Source organism: Heptranchias perlo, chromosome 13 (assembly GCF_035084215.1).
Source record: "Heptranchias perlo isolate sHepPer1 chromosome 13, sHepPer1.hap1, whole genome shotgun sequence".
Classification (NCBI taxonomy): Eukaryota; Metazoa; Chordata; class Chondrichthyes; order Hexanchiformes; family Hexanchidae; genus Heptranchias; species Heptranchias perlo.
The window spans coordinates 18,515,932-18,538,464 of NC_090337.1; the positions used below are offsets into that span (position 1 = coordinate 18,515,932).

The 22,533-nt window shown below is 42.5% G+C and overlaps 1 protein-coding gene across 1 annotated transcript in view; it reads right to left on the bottom strand.

Annotated features, from left to right (window-relative positions):
* Positions 1-348: 348 nt before the first annotated feature.
* LOC137331752 (transmembrane protein 255B) overlaps positions 349-22,533 on the bottom strand; it is a 70,834-nt gene continuing 48,649 nt past the window's right edge. The window contains exons 6-9 of the mRNA XM_067995735.1: positions 16,388-16,473; positions 13,322-13,481; positions 10,137-10,286; positions 349-2,165 (exon numbers count right to left, since the gene is read on the bottom strand). Coding sequence (XP_067851836.1) covers positions 2,019-2,165; positions 10,137-10,286; positions 13,322-13,481; positions 16,388-16,473 — 543 coding nt within the window. The 3' untranslated portion in view covers positions 349-2,018. The remainder of the gene's footprint in view (positions 2,166-10,136; positions 10,287-13,321; positions 13,482-16,387; positions 16,474-22,533) is intronic.

A 22,533-nucleotide genomic window follows, 5' to 3' on the forward strand; every position in this document is an offset into this window, starting at 1 on the left:
ACAAGATTTGACACCGAGCCGCATAAGGAGATATTACGACAGGTGACCAAAAGCTTGGTCAAAGAGGTAGGTTTTAAGGACCATCTTAAAGAAGGGGAAAGAGATAGAGAGGTGGAAATGTTTAGGGAGGGAATTCCAGAGCTTGGGGCCTAGGCTGCTGACGGCGCGGCCGCCAATGGTGGAGCGATGAAAATCGGGGATGCACAAGAGGCCAGAGATATGTTTTATAGAACCTTTACATTTTGCTCTGGTATATAATGGTTGGGATGCTACAAGTGCAATAAAGTGATAAATTCAACAAAAGGCCAAACTTTTCATTTTTGAAGTTTAATATTCATATTGCTGGAGTTAACATTACTATACAGTAGATCCCTTTCATACAAAAAAATGCTGCTTCACGATATAAATGCATTCAATGCATGAAAAACAGCTAATTCAATATTACTTTCCGAATGATAGCTTGATGAAATGCAGATGCCGGGTGAGAGTTCGCACTCGGTAACACAAAGCAGATGTTGAAATCGTTGTTTTCTTAACACGAGATCAAAGAATGAATCAAAGACTCTTTATCCACAGAAGATGCTGCTTCCTCCACTTCCTGTGAGTCTCACATGAAACCAACGGCAGGCTTTGTAAAAAAAAAAGGCTTGAAATTGCACAATACAAAATTATTAACAACTACATTAACACATTTCTATGAAATTCCTCTATCCACTACTTTAACAAAGGTTTTAAGCCATTTCAAATAAATGGGAGAATGCCTTTGCTAAAGAGTGGACAGAAATTTCACACGAATGTGTTAACATGGTGTTACTAATTTCGCACAGTGCAATTTCACCCCAGAAGACTGATCTTCAGAATTGTTTTTTTATAACTGAACCATAACACGACGTGCATTTATACAGCGTCTTCAACGTAGTAAAACGTACCAAGGCACTTCACTGGAGTGAAATCAGAACTGACACCGAGCCAAAGAAGAAGACATTAGGACATGTAACCAAAAGCTTGGGTAAAGGGGAAGGTTTTAAGGAGCTTCTTAAAGGAGAGGCGGAGATGCATAGGGAGGTAATTCCAGAGCTTAGGGCCTAGGCGGCTGAAGGCACTGCTGCCAATGGTAGGGCGGAGGAAGTGGGGGATGCAAAAGAGGCCAGAGTTGTCGGAATGTAAAGTTGTCGGAGGGTTACAGGTTACAGAGATAAAGGGGGTGAGGCCATGGAAGGATTTGAACATGAGGATGAACCTTTTAAAATCGAAGTGTTGGTGGACCAGGAACCAATGTAGGTCAGTGAGCACAGGAGTGATGTGTGAGTGGGGTTTGATGTGAGTTAGGATACAGGCAGCAGAGTTTTGGATGAGCTCAAGTTTATGGAGGTGGAAGATGGGAGACCAGCCAGAAGAGCATTCCAGGAGAACTGGAATGATTAATCCTGAAAGTTATAATCATTTCAAATCATTGCACGTAGGATGATTAGATGCTTTGGAAACTGAAGTCCCATTAGTTTGTACGGTGCATTGTACTGTTCCTTGTGGGCTGGAAGTCAGATTCGCTGCAGGTTGTCATTACAAGCAGGAGTAACAGGAGTTTTATTCCATTCCATTACATGGTAAACTTAGCTGGAATGTTAGATATTTTCATTATAAATGAGTTCTATTATAGCAGCTAATATATTGAAAAATACAATTTGTATGGTATAAATATATACAATTAACAAAAGACATATATCACCCTATGACTAAAAACTCATGGGGTAGACCTTGACTCTGTGCGATGGTGTAAAACAGGTGATTGCAAGTCGGCAGCCCGATTCACATCGTTTTACATTACAATGGAAATAAAAATGGGGAGAGATGGAAAATGGGCTGCCGACTCGCTTTTACTCGTTTTACTCTATCGCACAAAGTCAAGATCTACCCCCATGAAGTCTAATCCTTTCAGGCTTGGATCTTATTCTTGGATCTATATACCAGAATTTTAGTGCTGGGGTAATTTGCCTTTACAACAGACGGACAACAAGTTATCATATTGGATAACCCAATGCTTTTTCTGGCAACAAATTATAAAATGGAGCAAACGGTGGAGGGTTGCTGTCCATCTTGGTATGGTTAAAATTGCAGGAAGGCAAAGATGCAGCCACCGGCATTGACATGTACTGAATGGAGGGCCTCTGAGGAGAGAAAGACAACAGTACTGATTATCATTACAATGTATTTTTTTAAAAACGTACAATTTTTCAGTAATTAATAAATATTAAGTGTAATAATCTAGAAATTCTTTTATAATACAAGTTCATTTTCATCATTATAACTTGTATCCACTAGTGTACATTCACCACAGCAGTCAATATCACTGAGGAAAGGATGTTTGAAATTTCTTTGTCTTTTTTTGTGAAGGTACAACAACCAAGTTCCCACAGGACAGTTCTCTGCTGCTGTCTAAGAAATTTGAAAAATTGTCTTAAGGGACATTCCCAGCTTATTTTACATTGAAATAGGAGAATTTCCAGCTGATTTAAACTTTTTGTTTGATTGCTTGCAAGTTCAGAGATATAATGGTCTTCCTGGACCAGCTCATACACTATGATGCTTGAAACAAACAATAATATTACACTAATAAATCTGTTCAATGTCGAGTAGCTTTATTACAGTAATATGCAATAAACAACAAAACGAATACTTAAAACATTGGAACCAAATTTTTTTTTAAAAAGTCAACAGTTTAATTCTGATTGTTTCCATCTTACCTGTTTACACACAATCTTCTTTTGCACTTTTTCAGCCCTTTTCTATAAAACTATAATTTTACATTGAGTTACATTGAAACTACAGCACAGAAACAGGCCATTCGGCCCAACTGGTCTACACCGGCGTTAATGCTCCACACAAGCCTCCTCCCTCCCTATCAGGATACCCTTCTATTCCTTTCTCCCTCATGTATTTATCTAGCTTCGCCTTAAATGCATCTATGCTATTTGCCTCAACTCCTCCTTGTGGTAGCGAGTCCCACATTCTTACCACTCTTTAGGTAAAGAAATTTCTTCCGAATTCCCTATTGGATTTATTAGCGACTATTTTATATTTATGACGTCTAGTTTTGGACTACCCAACAAGTGGAAATATTTTCTCCAAGTCCACCTTATCAAACCCTATCATTATCTTAACGACCTCCATCAGTCGCCCCTCAGCCTTCTCTTTTCTAGAGAATAAAGTCCCAGCCTGTTCAGCCTTTCCTGATCAGGATAATCTCAGTTCTGGTATCATCCTTGTGAATCTTTTTCTGCACCCTCTCCAATGCCTCTATATCCTTTTTATAATATGGAGACCAGAACTGTGCACAATACTCCAAGTGTGGTCTAACCAAGGTTCTATACAAGTTCAACATTATGTCTTTGCTTTTCAATTCTATTGCTCTAGAAATGCACCCTAGTACTTAACTTGCCTTTTTTATGGCCTTATTAACCTGCATCGCTACTTTTAGTGATTTGTATATCTGTACCCCTAGATCCCTTAGCTCCTCTATCCCATTAGGACTCTTACTATCCAAGCAGTATGTGGCCTCCTTATTCTTCCTACCAAAATGCACCTCACACTTACCTACACTGAAATTCATTTGCCAATTACATGCCCATTCTGCAAGTTTATTAATGTCCTATTGCATATAATTTTCCTATTTATTCTATCTAATTTATCTTTTCTATCCTTCTCCCCTCCACCACCTCTCCCCAAATAACTTTAAAACTCTTTTTAAAATCAATAACTGTACTTTGCTTCTTCTTTCTCTTGGTTCCCACCAGATGTTTTGAAGGTGTCAGCAACTTCCAAACATTTGAGCTTTTACTGGCTGGAACCAGCTATAAAGGTCTTTTTTTTTTCAGCAAATCAAAAGCCCAGAAACTGAGCATTGACATGGCATGTCAGAGATGTGGCTAGATGATCTATGACGTATAAAAATGTATCAAATAAGGAACAGTTGCCGACGGCAGTAGATTGATCCAAACAAGTAAACTCATCTGCAGTGCACCAAAGGCTAAGACTTGGATCAGTTTCATAGAAAAGTCCATCTGGCTCTGGCTCCCTCTCTGGCTCCCTCTCTGGCTCCCTCTCTGGCTCTCTCTCTAGCTCTCTCTCTAGCTCTCTGTCTGGCTCACTCTCTCTCCTGCTGGTTCCAGCAAAAACACACTTGGAGCACATATGAGATTCCAAATGGATATGATATGATGAATCCAACAGCACATGCTTGCTCTTTAGAATCATTGATAACAGTTTCAGGGCTGAATGATGTGATGACTCTGGCAAATGGGTATCTGTTTGACAAATCTGTTAAGCTGTACCTAGCCCAGGTGATAGATGATTGTGGAAAAATATGTATCTCACTGTACAATTTGATCTCAGTTCTATTCATTTCAATGGGGTTTTAATTAATGGGACTGTACTTTTCAGAAAATAACACTGTCAATAACGACCTGACTGAACTGTGACAGGCAGAAATTAAGCAAAGCTCTATGAGGAAATATAGATTTAGAAGGTATTCAGGGAACCAGGCTTGAAAGGGCTGAATAGTCAAGGCTTTAGCTGAAACTGCTGTGCCACAAAATATACTGCTTTTAAATTAACCCACTGCAGCTGCAGAATGACTAACAGCCATGAGCACCCTGTTACTGCAAACCAAGGGAGGGACATAACAGTACCTCCACTGCTTCAGACATACTGGAATGCTGAAACTAGCTAGAACTCCCATTATCTTCAAGGCCTGTAGGGTGATTCATCAACCACAGGGACAGAGAAACGTTGTGGTAAGGATAAGGAGAAATAGCGGGGTTGGGGGGGGTCACAAGGCACTATCTCATCTGGACAAGTATGTGTTGTCCATATGATTGGGTAAATTAAGGGGAGTATCGGAGAAAACACCTGATTGGATGTATTTTGCTGCAGTTCTGTTTTTTAGGGTATAACTGGGGGGATCTGAGACTTTATTAGAGCAGAAGACAGAAAAGAAAACACCAGACGGGTGAACGAGAGTATGTGAATGAAGGAACGGGGTCACTGCTTCTATCCAAAGAACAACGGGGTAATATAATTCCCAACTGTGCTTTGTAAACTACTGCTTAAATACTGTAAGATATTGATTGTTGCTTGTGCTAAATAAAGTCATATGGCTATTAGCCAATACTTTGTCAGTCTCGAACAATTGAACAGAGAGTCAAATTGACTACAGCTCTGATTAATATTTTCAGGAACTCTGTACCGAGGACCCAAATGTTATCCTGATATTAAAAAAAAAAGAAGTGCAGTTCTCCTGATGACTCAAAAAACTGAAAACAGTGAGTAGCTGAGACATACAGACAAGGAAAGTTCAATCCCTAGCCTGAAATAAGTTAATTGATCTCACCGCAGTGCTACAATTAGACTCAGCATGAGGGGGTTGAGAAAGAAAGAAATTGGCTAAGGTTCCCACTCCAGATTGCCATCCAATGCTGGAAGTGCATGTGTATGGACATCAAGTGAGGGCAGAATCACTCAGCTATGATGCTGACTTTGTCCCCCGCCCGCCAACCCATGGTTAAATAGCCTGCTAACGTCGTCAAGGCTCACGTAGGAATAATGGTTTATTGAGTTAGGTACTAGGTGACCAACCCCTGTGAAACTGTACCCCAACAAGAAGTCAACAGCTTCAGGAGTGGAAGGAAAGGAGAAAATTGAACCTCGTAATTATAGATCAGCCTAACATATGTAGGGGCTATCATTGCCTGTGTAAAGTACACCAGAAGTCACAAGGAGTAATTGGCACGGTTTTAGAAGCAATAGTTTATGCCTCGCTGCCAGAATTCTTTGAGGAGGTAACTAAACTAGTGGATGAGGGCTCTCCAATGGAGATCATTCACTTGGATTTTCAGACATCATTCGATAATGTTCCACAAGCAAGACTTTTAAACAGCTTGGGTCAGCTGGTAGCACTGTTGGTTCTGAGTCAGAAAGCTCTAGGTTCAAGTTTTTTTTTATTCGTTCACGGGATGTGGGCGTCGCTGGCAAGGCCAGCATTTATTGCCCATCCCTAATTGCCCTCAAGAAGGTGGTGGTGAGCCGCCTTCTTGAACCGCTGCAGTCCGTGTGGTGACGGTTCTCCCACAGTGCTGTTAGGAAGGGAGTTCCAGGATTTTGACCCAGCGATGATGAAGGAACGGCGATATATTTCCAAGTCGGGATGGTGTGTGACTTGGAGGGGAACGTGCAGGTGGTGTTCCCATGCGCCTGCTGCTCTTGTCCTTCTAGGTGGTAGAGGTTGCGGGTTTGGGAGGTGCTGTCGAAGAAGCCTTGGCGAGTTGCTGCAGTGCATCCTGTGGATGGTGCACACTGCAGCCACAGTGCGCCGGTGGTGAAGGGAGTGAATGTTTAGGGTGGTGGATGGGGTGCCAATCAAGCGGGCTGCTTTATCTTGGATGGTGTCGAGCTTCTTGAGTGTTGTTGGAGCTGCACTCATCCAGGCAAGTGGAGAGTATTCCATCACACTCCTGACTTGTGCCTTTTAGATGGTGGAAAGGCTTTGGGGAGTCAGGAGGTGAGTCACTCGCCGCAGAATACCCAGCCTCTGACCTGCTCTCGTAGCCACAGTATTTATATGGCTGGTCCAGTTAAGTTTCTGGTCAATGGTGACCCCCAGGATGTTGATGGTGGGGGATTCGGCGATAGTAATGCCGTTGAATGTCAAGGGGAGGTGGTTAGACTCTCTCTTGTTGGAGATGGTCATTGCCTGGCACTTATCTGGCGCGAATGTTACTTGCCACTTATCAGCCCAAGCCTGGATGTTGTCCAGGTCTTGCTGCATGCAGGCTCGGACTGCTTCATTATCTGAGGGGTTGCGAATGGAACTGAACACTGTGCAGTCATCAGCGAACATCCCCATTTCTGACCTTATGATGGAGGGAAGGTCATTGATGAAGCAGCTGAAGATGGTTGGGCCTAGGACACTGCCCTGAGGAACTCCTGCAGCAATGCCCTGGGGCTGAGATGATTGGCCTCCAACAACCACTACCATCTTCCTTTGTGCTAGGTATGACTCCAGCCACTGGAGAGTTTTCCCCCTGATTCCCATTGACTTCAATTTTACTAGGACTCCTTGGTGCCACACTCTGTCAAATGCTGCCTTGATGTTAAGGGCAGTCACTCTCACCTCACCTCTGGAATTCAGCTCTTTTGTCCATGTTTGGACCAAGGCTGTAATGAGGTCTGGAGCCGAGTGGTCCTGGCGGAACCCAAACTGAGCATCGGTGAGCAGGTTATTGGTGAGTAAGTGCCGCTTGATAGCACTGTCGACGACACCTTCCATCACTTTGCTGATGATTGAGAGTAGACTGATGGGGCGGTAATTGGCCGGATTGGTTTTGTCCTGCTTTTTGTGGACAGGACATACCTGGGCAATTTTCCACATTGTCGGGTAGATGCCAGTGTTGTAGCTGTACTGGAACAGCTTGGCTAGAGGCGCAGCTACTTCTGGAGCACAAGTCTTCAGCACTACAGCTGGGATGTTGTCGGGGCCCATAGCCTTTGCTGTATCCAGTGCACTCAGCCGTTTCTTGATATCACATGGAGTGAATTGAATTGGCCGAAGACTGGCTTCCGTGATGGTGGGGATATCAGGAGGAAGCTGAGATGGATCATCCACTCAGCACTTCTGGCTGAAGATGGTTGCAAACGCTTCAGCCTTGTCTTTTGCACTCACGTGCTGGACTCCGCCATCATTGAGAATGGGAATGTTTGCTGAGCCTCCTCCTCCCGTTAGTTGTTTAATTGTCCACCACCATTCACGACTGGATGTGGCAGGACTGCAGAGCTTTGATCTGATTCGTTGATTGTGGAATCGCTTAGCTCTGTCTATAGCATGTTGCTTCCGTTGTTCAGCATGCATGTAGTCCTGAGTTGTAGCTTCACCAGGTTGGCACCTCATTTTTAGGTACGCCTGGTGCTGCTCCTGGCATGCTCTTCTACACTCGGTTAATCCCGGGGATGAGGGGGCGGACATATGAGGAGAGGTTGAGTAGATTGGGACTCTACTCATTGGAGTTCAGAAGAATGAGAGGCGATCTTATTGAAACATATAAGATTGTGAAGGGTCTTGATCGGGTGGATGCAGTAAGGATGTTCCCAAAGATGGGTGAAACTAGAACTAGGGGGCATAATCTTAGAATAAGGGGCTGCTCTTTCAAAACTGAGATGAGGAGAAACTTCTTCACTCAGAGGGTGGTAGGTCTGTGGAATTTGCTGCCCCAGGAAGCTGTGGAAGCTACATCATTAGATAAATTTAAAACAGAAATAGACAGTTTCCTAGAAGTAAAGGGAATTAGGGGTTATGGGGAGCGGGCAGGAAATTGGACATGAAGCTGAGTTCGGATCGGTCAATGCCCTGTGGGTGGCGGAGAGGGCCCAGGGGCTATGTGGCCGGGTCCTGCTCCGACTTCTTGTGTTCTTTAGATTTGTGGTTGGGATCAGATCAGCCATGATCTTATTGAATGGCGGAGCAGGCTCGAGGGGCCGATTGGCCTACTCCTGCTCCAATTTCTTATGTTCTTATGTTCTTATGAACCAGGGTTGATCCCCTGGCTTGTTGGTAATGGTAGAATGAGGAATATGCCGGGCCATGAGGTTACAGATTGTGCTGGAATACAATTCTGCTGCTGCTGGGCCCACAGCGCCTCATGGATGCCCAGTTTTGAGCTGCTAGATCCATTCTGAATCTATCCCATTCTAGGATTTGATTGGTGCCTTGATTGAAAACTGGCTTAGCAGTATAAGGCAGAAAATGATAATAAATGGTAAAGCTCTATCTGGAGACATTGAGTAGTGGGAATCACTGTTGACTTCTTGTTGGGGTACAGTTTCACAGGGGTTGGTCACCTTCTATATGCTTTTCTGGGTCTCCTGATGTTCACACTTTCAGTATAGGAATAGGAGAAGGTCATTCAGCCCCTCAAGCCAGTTCTGCCATTCAATTAGATCATGGCTGATCTGTATCTTAACTCCATTTACCTGACTTGGTTCCGTAACTCTTAATACCCTTGCCTAACAAAAATATAGGTTTTGAAATTTTCAATTGACCCCCAGCCTCAACAGCATTTTGAGGGAGAGAGTTCCAGATTTCCACTACCCTTTGTGTGAAGAAGTGCTTCCTGACATCACCCTTGAATGGCCTAGCTCTAATTTTAAGGTTATGCCCCGTTGTTCTGGACTCCCCGACTAGAGGAAATAGTTTCTCTCTATCAACCCTATCAATTGCTTTAATCATCTTAAACACCTCAATTAGATCACCCCATAATCTTCTATACTCAAGGGAATACTAGCCTAGTCTATGCATACTGTCCTCATAATTTAACCCTTTCCATCAATGAATTAGAAGAAAGTACCTCTTGTATATTATTGTAAAAGTTTCCGATGATACTGAGCTATGAGACCAGGTAACAAATATAAAGGACATAGGACTGAGATAAGGAGGAATTTCTTCACTCGGAGGGTGGTGAATCTTTGGAATTCTCTACCCCAGAGGGCTGTGCATGCTTAGTCGTTGAGTATATTCCAGACTGAGATCGATAGAATTTTGGACTCTAAGGGAATCAAGGGATATGGGGATCGGGTGGGAAAGTGAAGTTGAGGTTGAAGATCAGCCATGATCTTATTGAATGGTAGAGTAGGTTCGAGGGGCCGTATAGCCTACTCCTGCTCCTATTTCTTATGTTCTTAAACAACATTCAAAGAGATTTGGTGCAATTAAGCCACTGGGCTAAGAATTGGAAGATGGATTTTAATGTAGACAAATATATGATAATGCATGTTCGAACAGAAATGACTGCCTTGTGCATGATGAAAGGGTCATATTTTGCAATGAGCCAATAGATTGTCAGATTGGGAAATTCAGGGAAGGGCATAGCCTACTTAATCTGATGTTATTAGGTTAATGGAAAAAGAAAAGAATTATTCTTCACTGAAAATTTCCAGGCAATATGAATTTGTTATCAGAAAAACTAATCCAAGATGAGGAGAGATTTAAGGGCATTTGGCCAAAAGTCAAAACAAGTTATATAGATCACTGGTGAGGCCACATTTGAATAGTATGCACTCTACTAAATGCATAAAACCAAAAGCGAACATACCTGCTGCATTGTATCTACCCCTTGTTCTTGTAGTAGGAGAGGTGCTGATGGAGATAGTGTGGGCTGGGTCTCTATCTGCTCCTTGGACTTATGTCTGGAATTTTGAATGTTGAAGAGCTGGATACTAACATCAGGTCCAATGAGAGACTCCTAGCAAAAGCACAGACAGAATGTTTCAAAACACCAAAGCGAGCAGTGGCCTTTATTGGTAAGATAAGCTACGCTGCAATTACTCTGCTAGTTTAAAACAAAATACCGTATATATTCTAAATAAATTCACAGTGCAAGGCTGGAATGATTTTTTAAAAGGGCATCATCTTCAGGAAAATTGTGAACCAATGAAAAAACGGTTTGCCAAACGCATGATGCAGTAATATAAATTATATCAACGTACATCATAACATTACTGTAAGTGGCACTGTCACATTGAAAATGATACACAGCTTATCTGACTGTTTCTGCTCCTCAAAACAAAACAAAATTGCTATATACTTTTTAATGCCCCTTTGAATTAATGCTGGTACTTGATTGATAATTTTCAATTTTTCAAATTCCTTAAAATTTTACTTATTCATTCATAATAATGTGATTCTAGTTGTAGACATTGTCTAGTATGGAATCTGACTTCAGTTTATTAGATGATCTAATGGTTGTGCTCCTGCTCTACTCCAAAAATGTGCTTTCTACCCTGATCAATTTGAAAAGCCAGCAGGTAGGGATAAATGTCTACCATTGGCTGATTTACCCTATCACAGCTACTTGGTCACCTTACAGGAATTAGCTGAAGAAACTTCAACGGCAAATACAAACAAAAATACTGTACATGCTCAGTACTGGCTACTGAGCATGAAAGTGTGAGGGAGGTGAGTTGACATGAACTGGGACACAATTAATAACTTGGCGTACTCCAGATTTAACAGTGTGCTGTATTTTCTCTGTCTCTCCAGAAATTAAAAATAAAATTAAGCAGAAACAGTGACAAGGGCATCACTCAAAACTGAAGTGGAATAGGAGGCATGCAAACAGTGTACATGATCTCTAGACTTCTCCAGGGCAATAATTCTTGGGTCCTCTCCCAAACACCAGGTAACATGAACTTTACCGATATTTGAGATCAAATTTGAATATTTAGAGATTTATGGGAAAGAGGACATTCAACATGAAATTGTTATGGGCAAGTTGTGTTTGACAAGTTTAATACAATTTCTTGGAGGTCACTGATTGGATAGATAAAGGAAATGCAGTAGATGCATTGTCTATGGATTTTCAGAAGGCATTTGATAAGGTGTCTCACAGGAGGCTTGTTACAAAAATTCAGTCATATTGTAATGTAGCAACATTAATAGAAAGTTATGAGGAGATAAAAGGTGCTATATAAATGCAATTCTTTCTTTATGTGTGCTGTATGGGGGTAATTTTAACCCCTCAGAACTGGCGGGAGAGGGGCAGGTTAAATTCTTAATGGGAAACCCGACCAACAACCAGCCGTGAACATGCCTATTTCCGGTTTAACTGGGGTGGGCAACTAACCCTCTCTAGAGAGACGGGTCGGTATTTAATATACTTAAATGAGGCTGCGTGCCTCAGATTTTAGCAGTCGTTTGGATTTAACGGCTGCAGGTCGGGTTTCCCAGGGCTCGGGAAACCTGGCAGCTAAAGGGAGGTGGGAGATGCTGGATCCAGCAGGTAAGTGATTTTCCAGCGCTGCTTGTGGGCCAGGAGGAGCAGGAGTGCTTCCCCCAGGCCCCCCACCAAGCTAACCTGCCGCGATCGGCCTCACTCCCCGCGATCTCTTGACCCCACCCCTGCGATCTCTCCCTCCCTCCTCTCCGGTCCCTGGCTGTGGCCTTCTAATGCAGGCCTCCCGCCCAACAGCGACCAGCCTCTCAATCTGGCCAGCTGCCGGGCAGGATGCCAAGAAAAAAAAATTCAAATGAGGCCCTGGCGTTAAATCCGGCAGGACCTCCGCATTTCCCGTATTTCCGGGTTTCCCAGCCACTGACAGTCGCCCCCGCTCCCTCCCCGCCTCCCCGTAAAGATCAGGGCCGTGTTTACACAGGTACTAAAAGCATATCAAAAAGCATTGCTTCATTTTAGTAAATCTAAGCATTGACCATTAACTGACTGCACCTGAAAGAAAAAACCCCCCAGGGATCGGTATTAGGACCATTGCTTTTCTAGTTATATATAAATGTCCTGGACTTGGGTATAGGGAGTACAATTTCGAAGTTTGCTGTTGATACAAAACTTGGCAACATAGTAAATAGTGAGGAGGATAGTTGCAGACTTCAGGAGGACATAGACAGACTGGTGAAATGGGCAGACACATGGCAGATGCAATTTAATGCGGATAAATGTGAAATGATGCACTTTGGGAGGAACAACATGGAGAGGCAATATGATCTAAATGGTATTATTTTGAGGGGGCTGCAAGAGCAGAGGGACCTGGGGGTGCATATTCACAAATCTTTGAAGGTGGCAGGGCAAGTTGATAAGGCGGTTAAGAAAATGTATGGAATATTTGGCTTTGTAAATAGGGGCATTGAATACAAAAACAAGGAAGTTATGCTAAACCTTTACAAATCACTTGTTAGGCCTCAGCTGGAGTACTGTGTCCAATTCTGGGCACCACACTTTAGGAAGGATGTCAAGGCCTTGGAAAGGATACAGAGGAGGTTTACCAGGATGATACCAGGGATGAGGAATTTCAGTTACGTGGAGAGATTGGAAAAGCTGGGATTGTTCTCCTTAGAGCAGAGATGGTTAAGGGGAGACCTGATAGAGGTATTCAAAATAATGAGGGGTTTTGATAGAGCAAATAGGGAGAAATTGTTTCCACTGGCAAGTGGGTCGGTAACTAGAAATCATAGATTTAAAATAATTGGCAAAAAAACTAGAGGAGAAACGAGAATTTTTTTCACACAGAGGGTTCTTAAGATCTGGAAGGCACGACCTGAAAGGGTAGTGGAAGCAGATTCCACAGGAACTTTCAAAAGGCAATTGGACATGTACTTGAAGAGGACTAATTTGCAGGGTTATGGGGAAAAAGCTGGGGTGTGGGACTAAATTGGACAGCTCTTTCAAAGAGCTGGCACCAGCACGACGGGCCGAATGGTGGTCTCCTGTGCTGTAAGATTCTATGATTCTATGATCCAATATTTCTTTGCAATTTTACGTTGTCTTACCATATTTTTAAAGCTGCCAAGAATGGCAGTGGTGACAATTCCCAAAAGAAAGGCAGAGACATTCAGCACTGATACCAGCCAAATCATGATGTATACAAAGTGCACCTCTTGGCAACTCTTCACTCCAACGAACTCATAGTAATTGTTCAAATAGCCGCCACTATAGAAAAAAAAGTACTTAATTAATAAATCATTTGCTACCAGGTATGAGTTGACTAAGTTCTGACCTCTTGAGTTAGTGGCTACCCATGTTAAACTAGTTGGTAATGCACGAGACTTTCTGACACAAACTTGATGGAGCAGTTAGAGTCACATATATAACCTACTGATGTTATTCCATTGGTGTGAATTTTTAACTAGCAAATGCCGTAGCATCATTTAACAATTATTTTTCATGATAAATTTTTATGGTAATTGAGGTAAGGGTCTTCAGTGCTAGGAAATGGAATATTTTTCCAATGTTACCACCAAATGCTGGAAGATCAGGTATAGCAGGAGCCCGGAGCAGTGTAAAGCTCTCACAATGCTGGCCCAACAGGTGCCTTAACTACAAGCATGTGCCAGCATGAGCTTTTCCAATTCCCATTCCAGCCATCCTTGTGGCCACTCGGAGTGTGTTTGCCAATTTCGAGTCAGTTGATGACAGTTTTGCGTTGTGGACCCAAACTAACTAGGATGTGGATTGAAACTACCCAAAGTTAATTTGTACAGGACCCGCACAGTCAGCAAAGAGAGGAGAGTTTTATTCCATCAGCCTGGGCTAGATTCAAAATTCTCAACGGCATAAGGACATTGCTTTACCCACTGAATATATTTTTCCTCCATTTGTTAGATGTCTATTCCTTTTTAATGGCAGGTAATTACTTCCCTCTGTATTGCTGCACTATGGCCATGAAGAACAGGCTAAGAGTCATCTCGAGTGTCTCTCATTTGCCTGCATTTTCGCTTCTTCTCTGTACAGAAGCAGATAATTATATACATCAATTATGATGAAAAGTATAGCAACCACAATGACAGTTCCCATGTTGGGCTCATGATTTTTTTGTTTCGCAGGAGACATTTTAGATGACGTAATCCCTTTTAATCAGCTCACAGCCAGGTCACTGGATGTATACGTGTTTCATGGAGTGAGAGGAAAGAGGAAAATCTGGCTATCAACCAGTTTTTACCGACTTGAATCATGCCTTCTGCAGAATGATCAGAGAGAACTGACAGCTGGGGGGAAGATGTGACCAAGACTGCTACAAATCTACTTTCAGAGAGAATGGCCATTGCCAAAGAGGCCAAGGGTGTAGTGAAATAGTATGAGCATTTATAATTCTTTCTTTACCTCAGTTGTCTTAATTTCTGTTGGTTGAGAAGTGTTTCCAGAAGCCCAAAACAACCTGTGCAACTACAAGTATTCCATTGGAAGGAGGTCACTACTAATAAACAGACACTCTGTCCAAACTAACAATGCGTGTCAGTATAATTTTTAAATGACAATTTGAAATTTGGACTGGACTTCATATCAATTTGAGTATGAGCACTTATAGACGGTTCCTTAACAATTAGTACCATGCAAAGTGTCAATTAGGCAGAACCGTTTAGAACTGGATTGGAGTCTGTCAGTCTGCAAGGTGGAGCTTGTAAGTTGGGAGAAGCTGCTGTATGTACAGTTGCTTTAAGCTAGAATAAATTTATTCCTTTAATATTCAATCTTGGATTTTAATGAATACTAAAACAAGTTCAATATAAGAAGTATACAAAAAGAAAGTAATGACAAGAAAAGGTGGATTAGTAGCATTGTGGTTGAATCACTTACTATATCCTGACACTGTGGTCTAACATTTTGGCGGTCAGGCATTAGGTGAATCCTTTCCTTCACTGCTACTTAGATTGTCTTGTATCAGATTAATGGGTCAGATTTTGCTGTGAGCGGCAAATGAACAGTGCCTGCCGTTCATTAGACTTGCACTTGCCCATAGACTTTCTATGGAGTTTTGCACGACAAGTTACTGTCAGTGGGACAGTCAGCGCAGCGTCCTCTACAGGGCATCTGGGACCTGTGTGAACAGGGCGAGCAACTGTGCACCTCCTTAACCAATCAGATTGAAGAATCAGTAACGAGCAGCGCAGAGTCTGAACCAGGAAGTGTAAGTTAGAATAGTGAATTCAATATCAAACCAGGTAGAGAAAGAGAAATAAAGAGAGGGAAAGAAAGATTGGATTAAGAAACAGAGATGAAAGAGACGGTAAGAAAAAATGTTTTTTATTGAAATTTTTTTTAAAAATCTCCTCCAATAGTTAAAAGCTGAAGGAATCAGACTCCACCCTGGTAAAAGTTAATTTTCAGTGCCTGAGAGGTTGTTTGGCAGCAATTAAGACTTACCATGCTGATAAAAGGGTACTTACACTGGAATGGACAAGCCCTAAATTTTTGGCGAGTTTAGTCCATGTCTATGAGGTAAGTACAGGAACTTCACGCCATTCAATATATTTGAATGGTGAGCCAGACGGCGAGGTGCCGTCTTTGCGCAGCTTTTGGTGGAGCAGGGTATCTCGGACAGCAACTTCCGGATTCCCACGTTTAACTGTGCAGCTGCGGTCGCCAGAAGCTACTGTTCGATTTGCACATAAATAATGGTGAGCGCTGTTAGCGTCACTGTTATTTTTACAGCAAAATTTGGCCCAAAATATCTGTTGTAGGTGCAAATTGATATTTTACCCCAGTGAAGACTTAATTGTTAGAAATACAGACTTGTAAAACAAACTTGCTGAGGTCAAACTATTAGCAATTAAGATTTAAATGGCACATGTGCTAATATAAACAACATTCTCATTATCTAGTCATAAATCTTTCAAAGCACTGGAAATGGACTGCGACTAAAATCAATTCCTTCTGCCTTTACTTCTGTTTGTAATTCTGTCTTTGCTTTTTGTGTGTGTGTGTGTGTGTGTGTGTGTGTGCGCATTTCTCTGCTTTTGTGCACTTGTCTCTTTCTCATCTTTTCGTGTCCCCCTCTCCTAGCACTGCATCTAAATAAACATGACCAATCCGCATGATACAGAAGGCAGAATACTCACTTCGCACAATCGTACAAGTCACAGCAATAGCAAGTGTTACTCCGCACTTTCAGACTGCATGATTCTGTGAGACTCTGGCAAGGCACCTGCTCCCAACAGAAAAACAGGGAAGTGTAAAACAACTACCATACATTTGTTAAATAGAAAAGCTGAAAATACATTTAGTTGATAAGCATTGTAAAAGTTATGTGAATATGTGTGGGAACAAAGACTGCTAAATATCATAATCAGAACAATACTGCTGAGTGCATCTGAGTAATTAAAGCTACTCACAGTCCAGTTCTGGCCCTGCCCATTACTCATCATCTACTTGTGCAAGTCGGTACTGCTATTTGAAATCACATTGGACCAGCTGCTACTATCGCCCTGATTTTAATTTGGGGCAGGAATCGGGGATGTGAGGGCTAGTGCAGGCGGTGAACTGTCCAGCCTCCTCAGAATGCGATTTTAACTCCTGGGCCTCATTTACATACCCGGATACTGACATCGGACCGAAGCCGGCGGGAATGATGTCACCGTTGGTGGACGGGAGCCAAAATTCGTGGGGGGTCAGGTCACCACCGGAGACCGATGGAAGCAGTGTCCGGCAATGTCATTAAGGAATTTGGGAGGGGGTGCTATGTGATAAGGGAAGGGGTGGTAGCCCAGGGTAGTGGACGCCCATGGTATCCTTGGGGGATCAGGAGGAGCCCTACTGCTCTTCTTGGCCCACGAGGAACTTTTAAAAATGTTTTCAAAAATCACTTACCTAGACGTTTTGTGGCCAGGATCCTTGCTGCCACCAGCTTTCACTGGCAGGTACAAAACCATGGGAGCCCATGGTTAAAATGGCCTGCACTGTGTTTAAGATACACAAGGTATCACAATTGTGTGGGATCGGCTGGATGGACCAGAGGGTCTTTTCCTGACCATCATTGTCCGTATGTTCATAAGATGTTTAAAGGGTTTGATAGGGTAGATAGAGATATTTTCTTTGGTAGAGGAGTCCAGAACAAGGGGGCATAACCTTAAAATTAGAGCTAGGCCATTCGGGGGTGATGTTAGGAAGCACTTCTTCACATAAAGGGGTAGTGGAAATCTGGAAATCTCTCCCCCAAAAAGATGGTGAGGCTGGGGGTCAATTGAAAATTTCAAAACTGAGATTGATAGATTTTTGTTAGGCAAGGTTAAGGGTTACGGAACCAAGATGGGTAGTTAGAAGTTAAGACACAGCTTGGCCATGATCTAATTGAATGGCAGAACAGGCTTGAAGGACTGAATGGCCTACTCCTGTTCCTTCGTTCCTATCCCAATGACATAATCGGGCCGCGATTTTGCCATTGAAATTAGGCCCCCACTCCTCTGGGGCGGGCGGGCAGCCAGCCCGTGCCTGATTTCAGGCACGAACCCCCCTTGCTATTTTAACCCCCCAACTGCACCGTTCCCACCGGGCAGGGGGTTAAAATGAACCCTTATTTGTGTGTCCCTAAACAATGGGCCGGATTTTCCTCTGAAGGGCTCCCCGTTATTTCTGTGTATCTGGTACAACATCTTCTGGCGACTGTACTTGCGCAGTCAAACATGGAAATCCGGAAGTTGCTGTATCAGATGCCTGCTCCTGCGTAAACTCCGCAAGAACTGCATCTCACTGTTCAAATGAATGGAATGGTGTGAAGTTCCTGCAAATTAATCTTGCCAAAAAAAATACATCAAGTTATTTAAGTCTAACCACACTTTTAATGGTGTGGTACGTCTTAATGGCTGCCAAACAACCTCTCTGGCATTGAAAATTAACTTTTACAAGTGTGGAGTCTAATTCCTTCGGATTTTAATTGTTGTTGGACATTTTTTTAAAAAAAGAAATTTTTTTTAAAATTTATTTTACTTTTTCTTTCTGTCTCTTTTATCTCTGTCTCTTAATTCAATATTTCTTTCCCTCTCTTTATTTCACTTTCTGTACCTGATCTGACATTGAATTCACTATTCGAAATTACACTTCCTGGTTCTGATTCTTCAGATGCTTTAATCTGATTGGTTAAGGGGATAGACGGCTGCTTTCCCCGTTCACTCAGGTCCCAGATGCCCTGTAGCGGGCGCAGTGCTGGATTCAGCCCCATCAGAGGAACTTGCCATGAAAAAAAACAAGAAAAGTTTATGGGCAAGTGCAAGTCTAACAAGTGGCAGGCGCCATTCGTTCAACACTCAGAGAAAAATCCAGGCCAATATCATTGTGCTCCAGTAATGAGGTGAAAGCATATGAATGTATTAAAAATAAACCATTTCAGTTGGCTGATAATTTTAAAATAAAATTCTGTCCATGTAGTTTTGTTTTAGATACCAAAGTCTTGCTTTATAACCTTATTTTTAAGTGTTGCCTGCTCTTATTTTTAGTGGAAACATGTTCAAAGCCTATTGTTTTTTACATGAATGAATTTGTGGTAGTTTGTTTTTATTACATAAAAGATGTAAAATGTTTAAAGCTGAGACTCCTATTACCAATCTCATGTATCATGAACAGGAATCATAGAAATTTACGGCACAGAAGGAGGCCACTCATCCCATGATGTCTATGCCAGCCGAGAAAGAGCCATCCAGCCCATGTATCCAGGATACAAATCATTCTAGCAGCTAACATTGAGAACCTCACGTAATCGAGAATATGCCAAATTAAATACATATGAAATATATTCATACTCTTTCCTAAACATTAATTACTGCTATTAACCTTATGCTCAAGACTGTCCTGGTCTTTAAGAGGGAGACTGGTTGTAACGAAAGGTGATATCAATCTCACTTTTCCAATTTCAAATCCGTATGAGCATATATTTACATTTAAGAAATTGCTATGAAGAGAAGTTAAAACTGTAATCTTAAAAATGAACACATGCTGGTGAGGCATTTTAATGTTGCTGGTTCTCCTGCCATTCATGAATCAGCCAAGATGCATTCTTGCTGGTTTTGATATCCCGTGCGTGTATTGAGGTCAAGGCTCAAAGGCATAGAATCTGAAAGAGTGTTACACAAACCAATGGGAGCAAGGGGAGGAATTGAAACTGAATCAGCAAAACACAGAAACGAAACGGATGAGATGGAAACTGGCAGAGGCAGAAATGAGTCAAGCAAGAGATACCGAGACAGAGAGACGCTATGGGTGAACAATATCATTTAGAGAATGTGGGAGCTGGCTATCTTGTGCACTCTGAAGAATTAAGTCTTAAGCACAGATATAATCAACATTTCATGTATAATTATGCAAGTGCAAATGAATATGACTGGGACTCTACACATCCTAGATGTATTTGTTTCAGCCCCTTTTTAATACCATCTGGTTGCATCAGTAATAGCTCCTTGAGCACATATCTTTTGTAACTCAAAACCTTCCTCCAGATGCGGGGATAGATTCTTGTCTTCACCACCTCAGCAGTAATTTGGCAAGACAGATCGCCCCAACTTTATAGAATTTACCTGATTTCCATTCCACGGATTTCAGGTTTGACAAGGTCCCACGCTCTCGGGAGGGCCTCACACACAGCCAGAGCATATAGAAAAATCATGAGCATCAAGGGAAGAAAAAAATGCTGGCTTTTTCTTTCATTGCTCTCAAATTGTGACATACATATGATGCATATATCCAAACACGCAGTGATGACAGTCTGTGGAACTGGCTTCCCTTACACAAATATTTCCTGCACATTAGTCTTCTTCCCTACTCTTCTAATACCTTCTCCTTCTTCGAGCGCCTCACCCTGTTACACCCCTTTTGACTTTCCTTTAAAATCCTTATTGTCTATCATGCCCCCCAGCTTCCCCCACCCCCCCAACACCAGCCACGTTTCTCCCTGGATAAATTCCCTTCTTTCCTCCCTCTCCAACCATTTCTTTGTATCCCTCACCACCCACACCCCCTCCCCCTATACTCTTTCAACCCCACTTCCTTCTGCATTTGCCCCGGGGAAAGAATAGTCACTTACAACTGAACTCTCAACTGTTTAGCCTTTAGCTCTCTCTTCACCATGATACCTCTGCAGCTGTTGATTTGCTCAACCTGCCCTCCTGCACCTTTGATGTCATCCCCAGAAAAGCGTTCATTGACTCACATCCATATGACTCCAATCTTCACTCACTCAAATCGAAGGTCCTCAAACTTGAGCATATTTGGCACACAACTGACTTTGACATTCATCACTAGATCTGGCTAGACAACATCAAGATTTATGGCCCTCACTCAGCCTGAAGAGCAAAGATAACCCCTGGCTCCTTTATTCCTCCTTAAACCTTAAAACGCAGCTCTACATAGAATCTCAGAATCGTACAGCAAAGAAGGAAGCCATTTGGCCCATTGTGCCTATGCCAGTTCTTTGAAAGAGCTATCCAATTAGTCTCTCTCCCCTGCTCTTTCCCCATAGCCCTGCAAATTTACTTCTTTTCAAGTATTTATCCAATTCCCTTTTGAAGGTTACCACACAAACTGCCCTGTGGAACGCTCTTGAAATCTTGTGTTAACACATAGGATTCTGCATTTCAATTTTTGTTTAAAAAAAGGATCATGTTAATCACAGTTGGTGAAATGGTTAACAGACCATGAATTAGATCATTAGAAAGCTGTGCATGGTGTCAGCCATGGCTCTGTGGTAGCTCTCTCAGTCGGATGGTTGTTGGTTCAATTCCCACTCTAGGGACTTGAGCACAAAATCGAGGCTGACATCCCAATGCCGTACTGGGGGAGAACTGCAATTATTTAATTAAGGCATCTGTAAATTTCCTTGAAGAACATATAACTAATTTGATTCTTAAATTAGATGACAACCTTAAATTAAATCAGTATCATGAAATTGGGCAGCCAATGAGAAAACTATTCTTGAATCATAAGATCATAGAATCGTAGAAAGTTACGGCAGAGAAGGAGGCCATTCGGCCCCTCATGTCCACGCCAGACGATAAAGAGCTGTCCAGTTTAGTCCCACTTTCCAGCACTTGGTCCGTAGCCCTGTAAGTTATGGCACTTCGAGTGCACATCCAAGTACTTTTTTAACGAGTTCAGGGTTTCTGCCTCTACCACCCTTTCAGGCAGTGAGTTCCAGACCCCCACCACCCTCTGGATGAAAAAAATTCTCCTCAGCTCCCCTCTAATCCTTCTACCAATTACTTTAAATCTATTGAAGTATTGGTTCCATAGTGACATCTAGGTTGTAAAGGCAAGAAATATCAGGGATTTTTGTGTCATTGAAGATTAGGCCATCCAGGTCCAGAAGAACTATTGTAACTTTTCAAAAATAAGTCAATGGAATTTTTATATAATTTCTTTTGTTGTCCATATGTTAAACCATGTCTGAAAACAAATTAAAAAAGAGCTTTATGAAAAAAAACAGAAAAAAGAAATGACTGTGTGATATCAGTGTAGAGTGGAGCTGTCCTATTTTAGTAATTGCAGGCGAACTGGTCCAAATGTGGCATGTAAGGTTTTAGCTTCAGTGACAGGATGCTCAGGTACCATCTTAGAGCGAGACAGCAGAGACCCACAGCTAGGTTCGATTTAGACAGTTCAGTGGTGTTAACCTGTGAAGAATTTGTTCTGGTGACCACCATCACGGAAGCCAGTCTTCGGCCAATTCGATTCACTCCACGTGATATCAAGAAACGGCTGAGTGCACTGGATACAGCAAAGGCTATGGGCCCCGACAACATCCCAGCTGTAGTGCTGAAGACTTGTGCTCCAGAAGTAGCTGCGCCTCTAGCCAAGCTGTTCCAGTACAGCTACAACACTGGCATCTACCCGACAATGTGGAAAATTGCCCAGGTATGTCCTGTCCACAAAAAGCAGGACAAAACCAATCTGGCCCCATCAGTCCACTCTCAATCATCAGCAAAGTGATGGAAGGTGTCGTCGACAGTGCTATCAAGCGGCACTTACTCACCAATAACCTGCTCACCGATGCTCAGTTTGGGTTCCGCCAGGACCACTCGGCTTTAGACCTCATTACAGCCTTGGTCCAAACATGGACAAAAGAGCTGAATTCCAGAGGTGAGGTGAGAGTGACTGCCCTTGACATCAAGGCAGCATTTGACCGAGTGTGGCACCAAGGAGCCCTAGTAAAATTGAAGTCCATGGGAATCAGGGGGAAAACTCTCCAGTGGCTGGAGTCATACCTAGCACAAAGGAAGATGGT